The 16,983-nt window shown below is 42.2% G+C and overlaps 1 protein-coding gene across 1 annotated transcript in view; it reads left to right on the plus strand.

Annotated features, from left to right (window-relative positions):
• The window catches only part of DNAAF8 (dynein axonemal assembly factor 8), a gene marked incomplete at both ends in the record, with an annotated part of 91,740 nt that overhangs the window by 31,514 nt on the left and 43,243 nt on the right, over window positions 1–16,983 (plus strand). Inside the window, 4 exons of the mRNA XM_082006715.1 lie at window positions 538–693; window positions 5,443–5,637; window positions 14,137–14,253; window positions 16,215–16,359. Coding sequence (XP_081862841.1) covers window positions 538–693; window positions 5,443–5,637; window positions 14,137–14,253; window positions 16,215–16,359 — 613 coding nt within the window. The remainder of the gene's footprint in view (window positions 1–537; window positions 694–5,442; window positions 5,638–14,136; window positions 14,254–16,214; window positions 16,360–16,983) is intronic.

Genomic DNA, 16,983 nt, shown 5'->3' on the forward strand with positions numbered 1-16,983 from the left:
AGGTATATTCACTGGATAAGGATTGATGGGGTTTTGGCTATTAGCAATCGCTAATAAGGAAGACAGAGGCTTATTAAGGAAGCCTTCACTCGCTCCTCAGAATGGCATAATCACTTAGCATTGATTTTTGAACTGAGATTGGCTTGATCTCATTATTATTAATAAAGGCAGCACATGGTGCCACTGTGACAAGAACATGCAGTGCAGTGTTGACAGGGACTCTGTTCTCATTTCTTGCTAGACTAGGGAAGTAATGCAAGTTCTTGCTTTCACGTAGTGAGACTGGAAGTCAGAGCTTGCAAGTCCTTGTTGAGAAAATAAATCCTATGACTTATCAAAACCTACATGTTATTCCTATTTAATTTGGTCTTTATTGACTTTTCTACTGGCTAAACCACAGCTAATCTACTAATCAAGTGAGAGTGTTCCCTGGATTTTTGTACATTATGTGGCTCATATCAGAGCAAGATAAAGGGTTATATTTGGTCTCTAAATGCAGTCATCTAAAAATGAAATTATATTCCAATGGATTTACAGGTGCCTTCTGTGAAAATGAAAGATGGACCCAAAGCTCCGTTTCAGGTGGTAGGGCTGCAGCAGGCCTGGAGAGAGGATGGCTTGGCCCTATATGCTTGTCTAATGCCAGCAGATGAGTCCTTATCCCAGGACAGCACCAAGATCCAGATGATAAAAGTGAGTAGCAGTGTTTACACTTGCTAGTCATACACAACTGCCATAGGCGTACCACTGCTTTTTACTAAGGACCAGGCTTGGATATGTCAAATTCAAGCTTAAATTTCAGCGAGCCAGGATGGAGCAGCATAAGCTGATCTAAATTAGAATGGGGGAACAGCCCAGTACTGTGGGAACTGAAGGATTGCTTATAACTAAGTGCCAACACAAGCTGTCCTCAGTCATGCTGAATTTAGATTATATGCAGATGAGAAACCATCTCCTTATGGCATAGTCTTTTGTCTCTGCTGCTCATTAGCTGTCAATATATTTTTGGTGGCTGTAACCTCACAATGCAGAAATTTGACTGGATTCAGAGGAGACATATCTTTGGCATGTATTATGGTTTTTGCTCTTGCATTTTAACCATGTGAAGAGCGTGGCCCACGAGAGGGAATATTGTCTTGCTGTTTGGCTCCCAGGAGTTGGGGCCTGGAAGCAGGACCTGAGACTCTGTTCCCTCACCTCTGGTAGACTACAGAGTTTGTGCTGTGCAAGAAAACACCAAGCTGAAAGGTCTAGCATGCAAGTTGAAAATCTAGCACGTGTAGGTGGCACAGTGTAATGTAGGGCATGATATGAGCTTGTGTCCTGAAAACAGCAGAGCTATGAAATAGCAGCTCTGGGCCCTGGTTTGTTGGCTCTGTCTCTTCACAGAGCTGATAGGATACAGATTGGTACTCTGAGCATCTTGTTCTGTTTTCATTCTTAGAGACAGCCTGTTAGGTATTTATGCCAGGCAAGAGTAGCAATAATACCTATCCTACCTATGCAGCATAGCTGACTCTTGCTGGGAAATGTCCCCAGGTATATCTGGAGAACAGTGATCCTTGTGTACCCCAGATCTCCTGTGGGGCACGTGCTTGAATAACTGTCCTGTTATTCAATAACCTATGAGATACTGGCCCTGTGCTCTGTTGAGGCTGGCGAGTTTCTCTTGGATGAAGCAACACTTGTGGCTTTAGTGAGCTGGTAGTGGATTTTGTACTCTAGCCTTCACCTGCCTCACCCCTGGTAACACTAACAGGAATGTGACGATAGATGTGCTCATGCTTGATACATCACACTGACAAGACCCCATAGGACCCAATACCAGGTGGCCTTAGGGCGCCCTGCAGGTATCTAAGTCACACCTGCTGGACGCATCATGTGAAGTTTAAGTGGAAGAGGAAGTGTAAACATGTTGCAAAACATGTTTAAGTTTCCCCTACTTAGCTGCAGCAAGCATTTTTCACTTGCAGCTGCCTGCCTATGAGCAGATTAAATTTCCCATGATGTATCATAAAGCCTGGAGTATGACAGCTGTGGCTCCAGCGCTTCTGCAAGTAAATGATTGATGCTGGCAACAAATCTCATGATTAAAACACTACAAAAAAAACCTCAACCCCAAAACAATAAGGAACGTTTCCGTTAGTGTTTGAGCACCTGTTGGCAGAAGTAGCAGGGCTGATGATACTAAGCAGGCTGCTAGACTGGACAAGAGCTTAATGTTGATTTCTGTCGAAGGTAACTGAATTCATGATGTTCGCTCTATGGAGCAAAGAAAATTGAACAACAGAGACTGACCTGCCTTCTGTCTGCTGGCCTTGTAGCTTTCTGCTGATTTCAGCTGAGGGGTTGACCAAAGCATCAAAATTATTGAGCACCGAGTATGCTCAAAACATGTGTCTGGTGTCATCGCTTTGCATGAACTTCTGAAGCTGCGGGCTCAAGGCTTCTCTGAACATTTGGTTGGAGCTGGGAAGAATTGTGTCACAAGTTGGCGGAATGAGCCATACAGAGTTTCCAGTCTGCATATAAATTGTAAATGTGATTCTGTTGCTCCATTTACAGTTAGACACTGCTGTTGAGTTCAGCTAGTATGCACAGCAGCGAACGTACGAGGCGTTTGGACGTGTTCCTCAAAGCTGAGGAACCTGTAACTGAGGTTTCCTCTCACTAGAGGCTCTACCGTATGTCTTTGTGGTAACAATGACTTTTGCATTTTTGCTTTCCTGAGGCATTTGTAAAGCTGCTGCTCTTTCCCCAACAGAGATCTAAGCTGATAGGAACAACAAAAGTCTTTCAGAAATGTCAGCTGCAGCAGAGGCAAGGAAAAGAGCAACCATCTCCGATTTCCCCATTCCTCCCCTTGAGCAGCTTCAACTATTGTTGGAGAGAAATGTGGTAGATCCTACTCTTCACACTTAAGGCTTAGTTTCTTGCTGTAGTTTTAATGTACGGTATTTTAACGGTTGAATCAGATAACAGAATTCTGTTGTGGCACTTAGTGGTTCCTGTTCCAGTTGTTCTCCTATGGGCCCAAAGAGAACCACTTATCAGGGCTTACCTTCAAAATATAACTGGATTTCCAGACATTTTTGTTGCACCTATTTGCTCTAAGAACGTAGGGAAATCTTAGTTACTTTTTTTGGATTATGTAAAAAAGACATACCAAGTAGTGTGAGTGTTAACCAGAAGCATTGTAACAAATTGGTATTTTAATGTTCTTAATGTGTAGAGTCCAGAGTCTGTTTTCAGTGCCAAAGATGGGTATGTACTAGACTATGCAGCATTAGGTACAGATTTGTGCCTGCTTGATGCTAAGAGGGGAAATGCCCATCTTTGTGTATCTGTACTCATATCTCATAATAGCAGCAAAATGACAGTTGTCCATGGATTTTCTTCAGATTGTAATATGAATATGATTTTTACAGTAGACATTGGATTGCTAGTCTAAGAGCCTAAGGACCTATCTGTATCAATGAGGCAAGCTTTCACTTTTCCCCAGCTTGCCCCACTGTTAATTCCCAACCCTCGTGTCCTTGAACATGCCGAGTGCGTTTGTCTCGTTGGCTTTGATGTTATTTGATCCTGTGGCTTGTTGCCTGCTACGGGGTCACAGCTCTAATGATGGGGTACAATTCATCACCGAGAACTGGACCAAGGCAGCCTGCTACTTTCATGCTACTATAGGTTGTTGCTGGAGCTTTTTGTTCTTTTAGTTTGTTGTTTTGGTTTTTTTTCCTAGTTACTAGTAACTGGAGCTGAGCTACATTCCAGACCTCTAAGCCATCAACATTTTATTTACTGGCCACTTCGCTGTTATCTGTGTGTCTTTCATTGTTTGTCACATTTTATTTCTCCATTCCGAGGTCTAATGGTTATGAATACAAATATAATAGTGGTTTCTCAAGGCAAAAGCTCCTGTTCTTAGCAGATCAATAAACCTTTTGGCTAATTCAACTAGGATGGCATCTATTCTTATGTCAAGTGGTTCTGCTATGTTTCCTCCCATTTTTGTCAGTTTTTGGGGGGTTTAGTTTGCTTTTTTTATTTCTGCCCTCCTCCAAACAACTGATAGAAGTGAGGCAAATTTGAACATCCCTGCATGGTCTTTGTTTCTTGAATTCTTGTCAGAACAAATGCTTATAGGCTCACCTCTTGTCATTCTTGCATGCTGATAGACAAGCTGCAGCTACAAGCATGTCTGATGGGAATTAGATTTGTACAGAGTATGCTTTCCAAGAATCTACTAAGCATTCCCAATTAGGCATACTAGCATGCTGCAGAGCAACGCCATTCTTGACTGTACACTTCGATCACTTAACAATTCTGTGGTGGCTCAGAAGAGCTTGCAATCTCTGTCATTAGATTTAGGGCTTTTTTGCAGACCTTTCCTGCCTGAGCTATAATTTCTAGGTGCAATAATAGCTGGTGTAGAGAAGATGCTTTGCATAATTGTTGATTCTGTTAATTTCTAATTGGGTCTTATTGTGGTCACCAATTTTGCTTGGTGAAAGTGTCTCGCTAATTAAGAACCAACCTGGGATAACAAAGGGACTTAGAGGGGAGGTTAAATGATGGAAAACTGTAATTTAGCAGTGCAGTATTCGGTATTAATGCATCAATATTAATATTAGTATCTATCTTTAAAAAATCTTCAAATTATAAATCTTTTTCACTTATATCCCTGTGAAACCCTTTGCAAACTAATGTTTCATTGTATTGGGCTGTTTTATGGTCCTGTCTATGGCATTTTCTCCCTCTTTAAGTGTGATGTGTAATCTGCTTCAGAGTAATATTTGTGGGCTGATGGATGTCACGAGCCAGTTATTTTATATCAGTGTCTTGCAACCAACCGAAAATTGCTATTAAACTCGCCAGTCATCATCCGTGGTGGAGTTTTATAGCTGAGCAGTCTGAGTGTGTCGAGAGCTCGGGTGGAAGGGCAGCGCTGCTAATCTCCCCAGCGCATTCACCAAGGGGCGTTTTGAGTCAAGTCTATGTGGAGGCTTGTCCCCAAGTCATGGGGTGAGCCCTTCCACGCAGCTGATGGGCATAACTGACTGTCGCAGCCAGCATCTGCTCTCAGGTCCCATCAGCTGGGTCAGGAACCCAGCTGATATCAGGACCCTCAATTCTGCCTTTGGGCCTGGGAGTAGAGACTTTGTAGGGTGATACTGGGATTGTGGGAGGAACGTGCTTTCTGTGGGTGAGGGGAGGACACGTTTCGAGCTCTGGTCGCAGGGATGTGGGGTGTGATGGTTTGGGAGGCTGAGAGGTGTTACGTTAGGGACTTGGTTTGCAGAATCTGAAGTGCAGCTGTATGGCAGATGTGTGAAGCATGAGGCTGGGGTGGTTGCAGACAGAGAAACAGCCACTACAGGTGCATGGTACAGAAGTTCCTGAGGCCATGACCAATGCTTTTTAACCATTGACTCTTTGCAGACTAAAGAAGATCTACAAGGAACATCCATTTTTTACAGGAAGATTTCCGCGTTTCTAGCCTGTACGTGGCTTTCTGATGTTATCTGGTGGAGGGCAGAACTGGCCAATCACTTCCAAAACCTGCTGTGTCCGCTTCTTCCTGAAATTCCCTCTGTCCTGCTCAGTTACGTCACTGCTGTTAATACTGATCCTCAGGTACAGTATTGTACAGAAATGCTTGGAATTCTGGTAATTTTTTTTTCCTCATTAGGCCTAGTAAAAGTTGTTGTTCTTCCAGTGTTAACAGGTATTCTGTTTGGCTAAGGATTTAAACAGTTTGAAAGCAAATGCTTTTAAGCCAAATACAAAGCCGTGTAGATTTCCACTGAAGTGTATGAGATTACAAGGACATAGCACCTCTTAAAATTACATGTCTGCCTAGAGACATTTGCAAGAATATTTGCCTCATGCTGTCTATAAGTAGAATGATAATTAATTTTTCACTTCTGTCAGGCTAGCAAGTGTCCATAACAAATATTCAAGTGAATGAAATGTTACAAGAATTCATTATACTTACTGGGAGACTTTATTCCTTGAAGGTATCCAACATTGCTTTTAGGCCTTTAACAGCCTATCCTACCTTAGTGTAAATATTTAGATCAGGTTTTCAAAGCAGCACTTAATATGACCTGATTTCCATACCTTTTGAGGGAACATTCTACTTATTTATTTTCCATGATGTCACCAGCCTTTGGACAATCATGGTCTTTTACCAGTATTTCCAAATAGGCAAAAACCTGGAGACACAATCCCAGGGAATGGTGAAGACTGCAGTTCTGGTTCACAGTGAAGTTTAGTTCTGAAAATAATGTAGCATGAGGACTTTTCTGAAATTTTAACTAGATTTGGGGATTATTATTACTCTGTGAGAATCAATGCCATGAAAGCTTAGTGGCTTAGCAGTGCACTTGGTAATTTTCCTAAAGGTTTATCCCAGTTCTGTGGAGGAAAAGAAGGTTTCATGTTGTTGATTTGCAGTCACTGTAGCTTTCAAGTAGAAGCAAGTGCTATAAAGCAGTCTGACGTACTTGTAAGAGATAAATCTGCTCTACGCTTTTAAGGCATAAAATAAGGCATCATTTAAAACAGTCAGGGCTTTTATGCAAATCCCTTATTAGGGGAATTATAAATCATTAGAAATTGAGCAGCAAGATAGCAGGCACTTTCTGGGGGTGGATCTTTGCCTCGATGCCATAGAAAGTCATTTAAAGACCACATTCTCTTCCTAAGTTCAAATGCTCTGTGCCACCCAAGTTCCCAGGCCTGAATTATGCTGAGACCGCTGTGTATCATGGGTTTTTGATAGATGTATCTTGCAGTTAAACAGAAAGGCTGATTTCTCAAAGCAAGGCTCAATGAGCCAGACTCTCAGCAGGCAGCAGCTAACCCTGTTGTCTGCCCTGAAGCTTTACAAAGTGGTACCAACTGAGAATGTTCTCAAGTGTCATTAAAATACGACCAAAAAGTGCTGCATAGAAAATTCAATATCGTGTTCTTTTAACTTCATTGGTTTGAAGATTTTGTACAAAGCCAGTGATCCATGCTTGCTTTTTATATATTCATATTTATTTTGAGGTGGTGTATACAAAACTAAGTAGACCAAAGAATCTGCTACTACACATTGGAAAAGCATGCAGTGAATACCTATTTTTGTTCCAAGTAGCTTACAGTCTGTGACAAAAATTTTGACAGGTTGGTGAAACAAATGGGTAGGAGTGGAGGGAGAGAGAACATCAGGTGAAACTGCTGCCTGCTTGTGTACTGACTAGCTCTGTGTATGATTTTTATGAGCAATTGTTAGCATTATTTGTAATAACCTTTAAGCACATTGTTTGTTAGTGCGTGAGCCAATGTCTTGTTTTCAGGCAATTGGTCTTATGTTTTTTCAGTCTGTTCTGGACCCCAGACAGACTGCTTCTCTCTTGCTATTTTTCTTTGAGGCTTGCTTATTAACGCTATGCATACAGCCTATTAACCTGCCGTAACTCCCGTCTGATATGAAGAGTAAACTTACAATGCAGTCGTTAAAACCCCAGGTTATGTTAGGTGTGACATAACCCCTGTGGAAGTTATTAACAGCAATGTCCCTTGTCAGCAAAAAGAGGATTGCTTCATTTTAACATAAAAGTACTTTCTCCCATTAAGCCTTAGAATGCAAGCATTAACCTTAAGGTTGCAGATGACATACATAGCCAGTGTTGATGCTTCTTTTCCTCTGCCAGTTTGTTACATTGAGGCACACTGGGTTGCTCTTGCTCTCTCCCCGTTGTTCTGGACACCAGGACATTTGCCCAAAGGGTGCAACCCCTAATGCTCACCATCTTTTTGGTCACCTTCCAGAGCATCTCCTTGAACTCCCAGGCTATACAGGTGCGTGCCATGGCAGAGGAGTCCAAGCATAGCAATGTTGGATGGGTGATTGTGTCAGTGAGGTTTCAAGGAAGAAGGGGAACCTCCATCCTTAAGTCAAGGTGAATGAGATTTTTTCTTTTAGTTCCAGAAAATTGATTTTGTTGCACCTTCTGGTGATCAGTCCCCTACTTGCTGCTCCTTTACTTAGTTTCCCTGCTGACTTCCAGCATAAGGGTTGTGTTTTCTTTTTTGAGGCAATAGTACTGATGAAGGGCAGGTCTACACAAAGTTTCCTCCTTGCTTTTCACTTAAGCAAAGCTCCATTTTTTTTTTTTTTTTAATGTAGTTTTGTCTAAGCATAGATAAGAATTCCAGAATTATGTCCAGGGAATTAAATGTGCCCTGATGTTGTGACTCAGTGCTGCGAAAAACTTCAAACAGCACAGACTGAACTAACAGGAAGTTTGGATGGGAGTGGACTCTCGGAAAGTACAGCAAGTTCTTTAAGGCGGTATTGTGGACTTTTGGGATTTCCCTGCTAGAGAATTGATGGCAACTGCGTTACCAGTGGAGCTGGTATACATACACAAAAGCTTTGAAAGGCGCAAACTTTTTTTCAAAGACTGAAATAACCATGTAGCAGAAGAGTTATGCATTGCTGATGAAATTAGAAATCACCGTTTCATGCTATGGAAATGCAGAAATGCATCACTTGTTACTCTGTGCACTTAAGGCACCTCATGTGATTGCCCTAACTCTGTGTATGGTCTCTGAAGAGGGAGTAAGAGGTGTTTCCAGAGGCTCTTTCAGATCTGTGAATCTGCGTTTTAGCATGGGCTCAACAAGAAGACTGTGAGTTTGAATGCTGTGACATTATTTCATTGACAAGCATCATGGCCTTAACCCTGCTGAATGGCTCCAGCATCTTCCGCTGTCTTTTACCATAATTTCTTTTAACCTCAATACTAATGAGAATCTTGCTCAAAGAATTGCTGCTTAGTACCACATCAGCTTTTCACCCAACTCTCTTCAGGCCCTTGGCTGTGTGGGCATTGCCTTTCACACATCTCAAATTGTAATAACTGGTGGTATGCTGTGGTTCAGTGCCTTGTGGTGTTGGCAATTCTGCTGTTTTGATTTTGGGTTATTGCCCCATGTGTTCTTTCTTTCTCCTTTCATGCTGTGTGAGAAGCAGCAAAATTAGCAGCTTTAGGCAGTACCTAAGCTAAGCCATGTAATGTTTTGTGGGTGGAGAGCGCAGACTGAGCTACCTGGAGCGTGACACAATTTGGCCAGCCATTAGACCTGATCCACATGTTGCTCTAAGCTCTCAGATTTAGTGTATAGCTCAGGGCTGTGCTTTCCTCCTCCAAAGCTTCTGCAGAGCCTGATGTCAAAGCTTGAAAGACTTGATTGTTGTGCAGCCGAAATGAGCATTAGGAAGGGATAAAACACCCAGAACAGCAGCTCCTCATCTGCTTTCCCCAAACCAGACCCAGCAGGGTGAGACTTGCAGCATGGCAGGTGCCAGCTGCTAAGTCCAGCAGCTTGACTGTTTGAAATCCAGGCTAGAGTTGTAAACCAGGAGATTCAAAAGGACAGATTCATCATGCCCTTTGCTTTCCAAATCTTGCCTGTGTCTTGTCTTCATCTGAGTTGGTGCTAAGGGCCAGGTCTCATGTGTCTGGTAAAGTTGTATGAACAGCTTTGATGAGAGCACGCCATCTGACTGATGATTCCACATGCATATGACTTGTCTGTGGGTGAGACATTTGTCCCAGGGCCTCATCTATATTCATTTATAGAAATTAATCCATAGCTGCAGACACAGAATAGCTGCATGGCTGTATCTTCATGAGGCAGAAGGGAGAAGGTGACGTCCTGGCCCCAGCTGAGTCCCACTGGAGTTTGTCATCGATTTTAGCAGAGGCAGGAGTTCAGGCTGGCATTGGTATTTGTAACCACAAAATCCTAGCCTTTAAAAGGAGAAAGGACTGCAATGATGTCTACCAGAGTTAGCACAAAGATGAAGGCATAGCTTGGGGAGGAATAAACCGTTATAGTTTTTCATTCTTCCTAAAATTTGATAGCTCACATTTAAATTGTGGCTGTTGCTAATTATTCCAGAAAAGAACAGCTTAAAAGAACTGTCAAGCTAATGTGCTTAGCCATTAGAATTGTGCATGATGGGCAGAAAGGGTGGAAGTTAGTGTCTCATCCTTTCTCTTCTGTGTTTTAAGATATCCCTTTCCCTATCCAGAAGGGGGGCAAGGGGGAGTGAGAGGCATCTTCAGACTGCCTGAAATACAGTCACTAGAATTGTACATCTTCAGTGGCAAAGCTCTTAATTAGCCCTCTCTATCCCCAGCCTTTTTGCTGCCTGGGATCTTCCTACTGTGGTTCCACATTTCCTATACTAAATTCTGTAGCCATCTGAAGTGACCATGCACAATGGGGAGGGAAGTTGTGCAGGAAACACATTCAAATTTGTGTTAATATGGATTCCATAAGGAATACTACGGTAATGCATTGGGAGTCGTGACAGCAGGAAGAGGAGAGAGTTTGAAGATAATGCTGCTTAATTCAGGGGCATGATTCGGTGACTCACATCATACATGAGCTTTGCCTGCATCTTAGTATCGAGGCTTTTCCTAGAGCAAGAACAGTGCTTCCTCTGCTGGTACTGATGTGGTCAGTGGAGTTGAAAGGGAGAGGTTATATGCACACAGAGTGTACTACAGAGGTAGTGGAGGATGCAGCCTCTTTCTCCAAGGGATTTGGGTGTTGTCTCTAGTGATAATGGCTGAGCAGATCTTTGCATTGGAAAGTACCTTGCATGTGATAAGATTGTGGAGGACATAGAAATTCTTCTAATTCCTGTTTTCCTGCTGTGGCTGGGAAGCAGTCTAGAAGACTCGTTGCGACTTAAAAGACTCTCTTAGATCATCTGACAGCAAAAGCTATTTCTTTGTTGTTGGAAATGAGAAGAGAATACACTGTAAGCAAGAAGAAGAGATATTGGATTTGGTCATATTTCTGTATGACAGTTAAAGATTCATGGGTTTGCTGCACGCAGCTCCAGTCTTCTCTAAAATGTGCTTATTCTTGTTTCTGCTCGGTATTTTAAAACACGGTTTTGTTCTGCTATGAATTTCCTTTCCATAACTGTCTGGTTTCATCTCTATAGTCTTGTCTGAAACCAAGCAGTAGGTCTGGGCTTCTTTTAATGCTTCTTGAAAAAAATGGTGTGCGTTCAATCCTAGCTATGCTACAAATTGGCCTTTTCCAGTATCTAAAGGTAGCAGAAATCAGAATTTGTCTCCCAAAACAAATAAGAAAAAGGATAATTGACGAAAAAAGAATAACTACAGATGAGAGGTTATGGACATGCCCTCCCTTCCTGCTCTTTCTGATCATGGCAGTACGGATGGAGAGGATATAAGTGCTGTAAGAAACCCTGCTTTCTTACGTGGAAATGGTTATGGTTAAACGATTCTGGGTTTTGAAGCCTGTCACAGCATAAGCCAAAGTATCTCTGGGGCTGCTGTCGCTGCTGTTGGCTGACTGTAGGGTACCTTTCCTCCCCAGCATACTGCCTTTACCATGAGTTGTGAGATTATTACAGTGCTCTGAGTCTGCAGGGCCTTGCAGAAGATGTGTTTTCAGGTAGGAATCAAAGGCTGGACTGCCTCTTCGCTGTTCTGTGCAGCCCATAGGGAGGGAGTCTCCTCTTCTCCCCGCGAAGAGACAGGCCAGCATTCAGAGATGATGTATCAGTTAGCCTAGGAGAGACTTTCTGAACTGCTGTTTGCAGAGAAGTGTTACAGCTACTGTAATGTTGCTGGAGGCGTAAGAGAGGAACTGGCCCTGAGGTGAAACCACTACAATTCTCACACCTACCTTCTCTCTCATTGTGGAACATTAAAAATAGCACCAAAGTAACATAAAGATAAATAGTGTCAAAATCACTAAAATTATTGAAATAAGAATGGGGTCATGTAACTGCCTGTGGAGGTCATGCTGCATTCTTTGTCAAATAGGGCTCATCTCAATGTTATAACAATGGACTTGGTGCCATTCTCTCCTACGTGCACAGGGAAGGTGCTTTCTTCCTATTATTCCTGTGCATTGCATAGGAAGGCAGCATCAGGAGTTCTCCACTGGCACACTTTAGCTGGACTGGAACTGTCGTACTGCAGCCATCTATGTGTATTTTCTAACCCATGAGAAAAAGGATTTTCTAGGGGAACTAAGACTTTTCAAGCTTCATTTTCTGTTGCTTTGTGAAATCACATTCAGGTTGGCTGACAGAAAACAGAATCTGACAGATCACAGTAACAGTTTTCCACAGGCCTTGATTCCCAAGTGTGGCCAGATCCCTGCTCTGGTGGGGAGGGAGGGCTACCATGTGACAGCCTGCCTGGGATCACAGCTGATCTACAGCTTACACCATGGTACTTCCTAAAGGTCAGCTTTTTACCTTGGATTTTCCAACTTGCACCCTCTGTGTCCTAACTGGGGCTGGATGATTATAATGAAGGTTTCTATGGAAATGTAGGCTGGAGTTTGTTTGACCATATTTGTCCTTCTCTTTTCCTTATTCTTGAAAGTTCAGAGACTTGAGGTTTATTCCAGGAACCGTTTGAAACCCAGAAGACTCGGGTCTTGCTGCATTCCCATTTTTGCAGGGCTCGTCTGTGCTCACTGCATTGTGCCAGTGTTGTATGCAGGAGCTGGCAGCAAATATTGGAAATGGAGAACATCTTCCATTTCCTTAAATCAACGATTTCTTACTTTTCCTCTGATGATATTATCCACAGCAGCCAAGTGTAGTATCACAAGTGGAGGCTGGTGAATGATGAATTGCAGGACAAATCCATTGAGAGATGTCAAAGCTCCTGGTTTGGTGTAGTTGTGTTGACTGAAACCAGGTGAAAAGCGAAATGCCCAGTTCTGCTTTTGGGCAAATACCTCATGAAGCACAGGAAATAGAGGAAGGAGAAAACACAAAAGGTTGCTGAAGCAGAAAGGCAGATGTCAGAGGGTTTTTAATATTACCCAAATTTAACTTTTTGGGTGTTGTTTTTAAACATTTGTAGAATGACATGAAGTGCCTATCATTTACCAAGCAGTGCAAGAAAAAATCTCCTAGATGATTACACAATTAAACAGCATTATATGTACCTCATTATCCAGAATGGACACTTCTTCATGGAGTGTTAGTCCATTTTATATCCATAATAAAAGTTCTGATGAGACCATGTTGAAATTTAATTCCTTTCTTCTTTTGTTGAAAAGGTCCATCCACATGAGGTGAGGACAGATTAACGACTGCTGTGAATCACAGTAGAGTCTTTAAAAATAGTGAAGCTACTCTGATTTACACCACCTGAGCCTATGTCTCAAAAGTGACAGTTGGGTTGTGTGGGGTTTTTTTCCAATCTGAATCCTGCCCGATGTGAACTTTGCCTAAATGCATCCGTATTTCTGGAATGCTCAATTGTGGCATAGCTACGAACATCGCTTCTTCCCAGACCAGAACTTGACAAACATGACATAAAAGCCGCGTTTGTTCCTGGGCTATGGCCTTGCTTACTGAGCGTGCAGTCACAGCAAATTCTCATGACTGACACATCCTTAAACTTGAGCTTGTACAAGTTGCTGGCTTGGCTGCCCAGAAAATGTATGGGAAACAAAATAAGGTGCTGAGATTGGGAAATGCTACACTTCTGTAAAGCTGTGCCTTGAATGCCAGAGTCTTTTTGCCTATCCATGAGTATGTGGCACAATAACACTTACAGGTAAGTGTCACTTGTGACATGAGCGCAGGAGAGGTGTCCTGTTTTGGTTACAGGCATGTAGAAGTTCATGCAATTCTTTTCCTACCCTTCCGTTTGATTAGTTAATTAGAGCATTCCTTTAACAAAGCCCTTTTCTGCTGGTTGATCAGCATGATTGTGGATAATCAAGGTCTCGAACTGCTCAGCCTGATCCTGCAGTGCCTTTTGCATGCAATTCCTGTTCGTGTCAGCATGTGGAAGGGTCACTGGGTTGGACCCAGGGAATGTTCAGTCTCTTGGGAAGCAGTTGCAGATTCATATTCTTAGGATATCACTTAACTGGAGCTAGTGGTACGGTTGTAAGAAAGAAAGTGATAGATTAACAGCACTGGCCTAATGAGTTTAATCCATTACTGTGCATCCTTATGTGCTCTCTTGCCATAAAATATTATTTTTTTCCTAGCCCTTTATTTTGAAGGATCAAGAGAACATAGAGGTGAGAGATGTCCTTTGTGCGTTTCAGGCAGTGGAGAAGGTGTTTGCGGTGCCAAATGGATTTTACTGGCAGACAGTTGAAACTGATGAAAAATACTTCCCTAATAGCAGCGACATCAAGGCTTGCGGAGATATAGACACTGAGGTAAAAAACCCAAACAAACCACTCCTTCCTGACTTGTGGGATGATGTTGGAAGTTGAGAGACGATTAAGTGACCTGGAATGTTTCAATCATGAGGTTTGGTACATATACTGATATTGAAGTATTTCTCACTCAGACCTAAATATCTCAGCTGAGTATCTTGTGTCATCAGTATTGATGTGCTGATTGCTCTGAGCCACAGAAGATTAAGCTATGAAATGTGCAGGTTGAGGAAATTGCTACCAACCAGGTGCAAATCAGTAACAGTAGACAAAATTTTGGTAACCCTAAACCACTTGACTGCAAGCCAATATGCAACACAACTTTTTTTTGAACTTGCCCTCAGAAACATTCAAAAAAATTTCTGAAGCTTCTGGTACTACCTACCTGCCCTACAGTAACTGTGTATGTGTTGTAGGAACAAGTAGGAAGTAATTCTACTTAGTTTACCCCAGAAGAAAAGAAGGTTAATGTAACTTAAATTAGCTGTTGATTACCTCTGTTCAGGAGTACATACCAAAATAGACGACCTCCACCTGGGTACAATAACTTGTTAACTATGGTAACTTGCCTTTCTTGGCTCTTGTGCAACACAAAACATAGCATGTTTGATCTGACAGAGTTCAGTTTCCTGTTAGCATTGATTCGGGGAGATAAAGATATGCTAAGTTCTTCCTGAACATGCAGCAGTAACCAGGGTCAGCCAAGAGGTCACAGTGACAAGGCCAAGGCAGAAGGTCAAGTCAGTGGATTTAGGACAATGGCCAGAATCGGTGACATATGAGACGGGGCATACCTGCAGCAGAGCTCAGACGGAGACCAAAGCCAAGTGCCTAGCTCCGAAGCGAAGGGGAGACAGGCAGTTACTGAGGCTTCTCGATGCTGGACAGCTGCATTATCAAAGTTGGCCATCAGCCCAGGCAGCCAAGCCCTGGGGACTCTCATAGCAGCTAAAAAGCAGGAAAAATACTTCCTTACTGGCTGCTGTGAATATTGGGTTAATGTCAGGAGAGCTTGAGCTGGACGAACATAAAGAAATAGAGCTTTTATTCCTAATTAGACCGCTTTTTTATGATTTGAGTAAATTTATATCTTCATTTATCATGATGGTGTAAGACTCATAATGTGTTTATGGAGCAGTAGCATTTTGTTTGAAGTGTCCAATAGTGATGAATTCATTTGGCGTTCACTGCAGCCATAAAGCTTGCTGCCGGGCATAGCGTTGTGTTGCTTTATGTCCAGGAGAACCATGCGCAAATTTGAGGCCAGTACAGTCATGCTTGCCTGATCTATAGCTAGACAATTTATTACCCACAGCACCACACAACTTCCTGTCGTAAAGCGCTTGCTTTTTGAAACAATATGTTTCTTCTGATGGGAAAGTAATAAAAATTTGCTTCCCTCTTGGGTATAGACATTCAGTATGTATTGACGTATGTCTTCCTACATGCCAGGATAGGCTGAATTGAATTGGTCTGGTAAATACGATTTCAAAATGTAAATTTGGGACAGTACTGGTGATGTGTCTGCTGTTTGATTTTTATTTTTTATTTTTTTTAATGTTGATTTTTGGCACTTCTGTAGGTATAAAGAAACAACTGGTTGGTCTATTATTATTTAACTATCTTTCTGTAGTACGTGAAGTTAAACAGCAGGAGTGATACGCTTCAGTCTCTGCCCCAGAAAACTTGCAGATTTTTACTGGTAGGTTTATGTGACAAAAGGCACAATTATATTGGCAGAAATAGATTCCATCATAATTATCAGGGATAGTTATGATTCAATCTGAAGCTAAGAGCTTACTGTGCTGAACTGCACGTAAACACAAAAGAAAGCCGCTTTGTAACTCTCACAATGTAGATAAAGCATGGGAACTAAAGGTGAGCAGAAAAGATACAGCTGTGTGACTGTTGAGGGCTTGGAAGCATTTGGCTCATTTCTCCAATGTGCTCTTGCTGTTCAGGTTGCCATGGTATTGCTGTTTGAAACTCTCTTCCAAAGTCCCCTAGCTACACATCACATGTTGCAGCTGGTAGTCAGTTCTGGTCTGGATATCTGTGGACTTCGCCTGCTCTATCCTCAGCAGGATGTGCTGCTCTCTAGCTCAGGTGAGGTCTAGTTTTCCTTCACAGATTCCATCATGTGATACTGAGATGAAGGCAAAGATCCGTAAATGTACTAAGGTGAAGAGTGATGTGGTACTGTGGGCATGGGGGAGAGGGTATCTGATTTACATGAGTGTTGCTTTATCAGTTCCTCTATCTTTCCCAAAAAGACAGTGATAAAAGATCATGGGCTGTTTCTTTCCTTCTATTCCCAGCGTTGAATTTTTAACCCTTGATACATTTTTGTGTCTCAAACCGCTTTAGCTGCCGTTCCTTTGCAATGATCTTTCCCAGATCTAAGCTCCAGGGTTAGACTCATGTGAGTTAAATATACTAAATTAGTTCCCACTGAAGGTTTTAGCTGCAGAAAATCCAGCCTCTCTCTTCCTCAATTCCCCTCATCCTATGGGACTTCAGAAGCATGGGCAAAAGGAAAGTACTGATCTAGCTATCCTGTAATTGCATTCACTGATAAGCCATCACCAAAATGGTGATTGGCAATTGCCAATAGAAGATGGTCTGAGATGGATAGAAACCAAGAAGATAAAGGCAAACAAAAATTATATGGGTATCTGAACTCATATCACTAAGTCTTTCATATTAGACACCAGTGTTTTCAAATACTGG

The sequence above is a fragment of the Phaethon aethereus genome (genome assembly GCF_964289735.1).
Source record: "Phaethon aethereus genome assembly, chromosome: 15".
Classification (NCBI taxonomy): Eukaryota; Metazoa; Chordata; class Aves; order Phaethontiformes; family Phaethontidae; genus Phaethon; species Phaethon aethereus.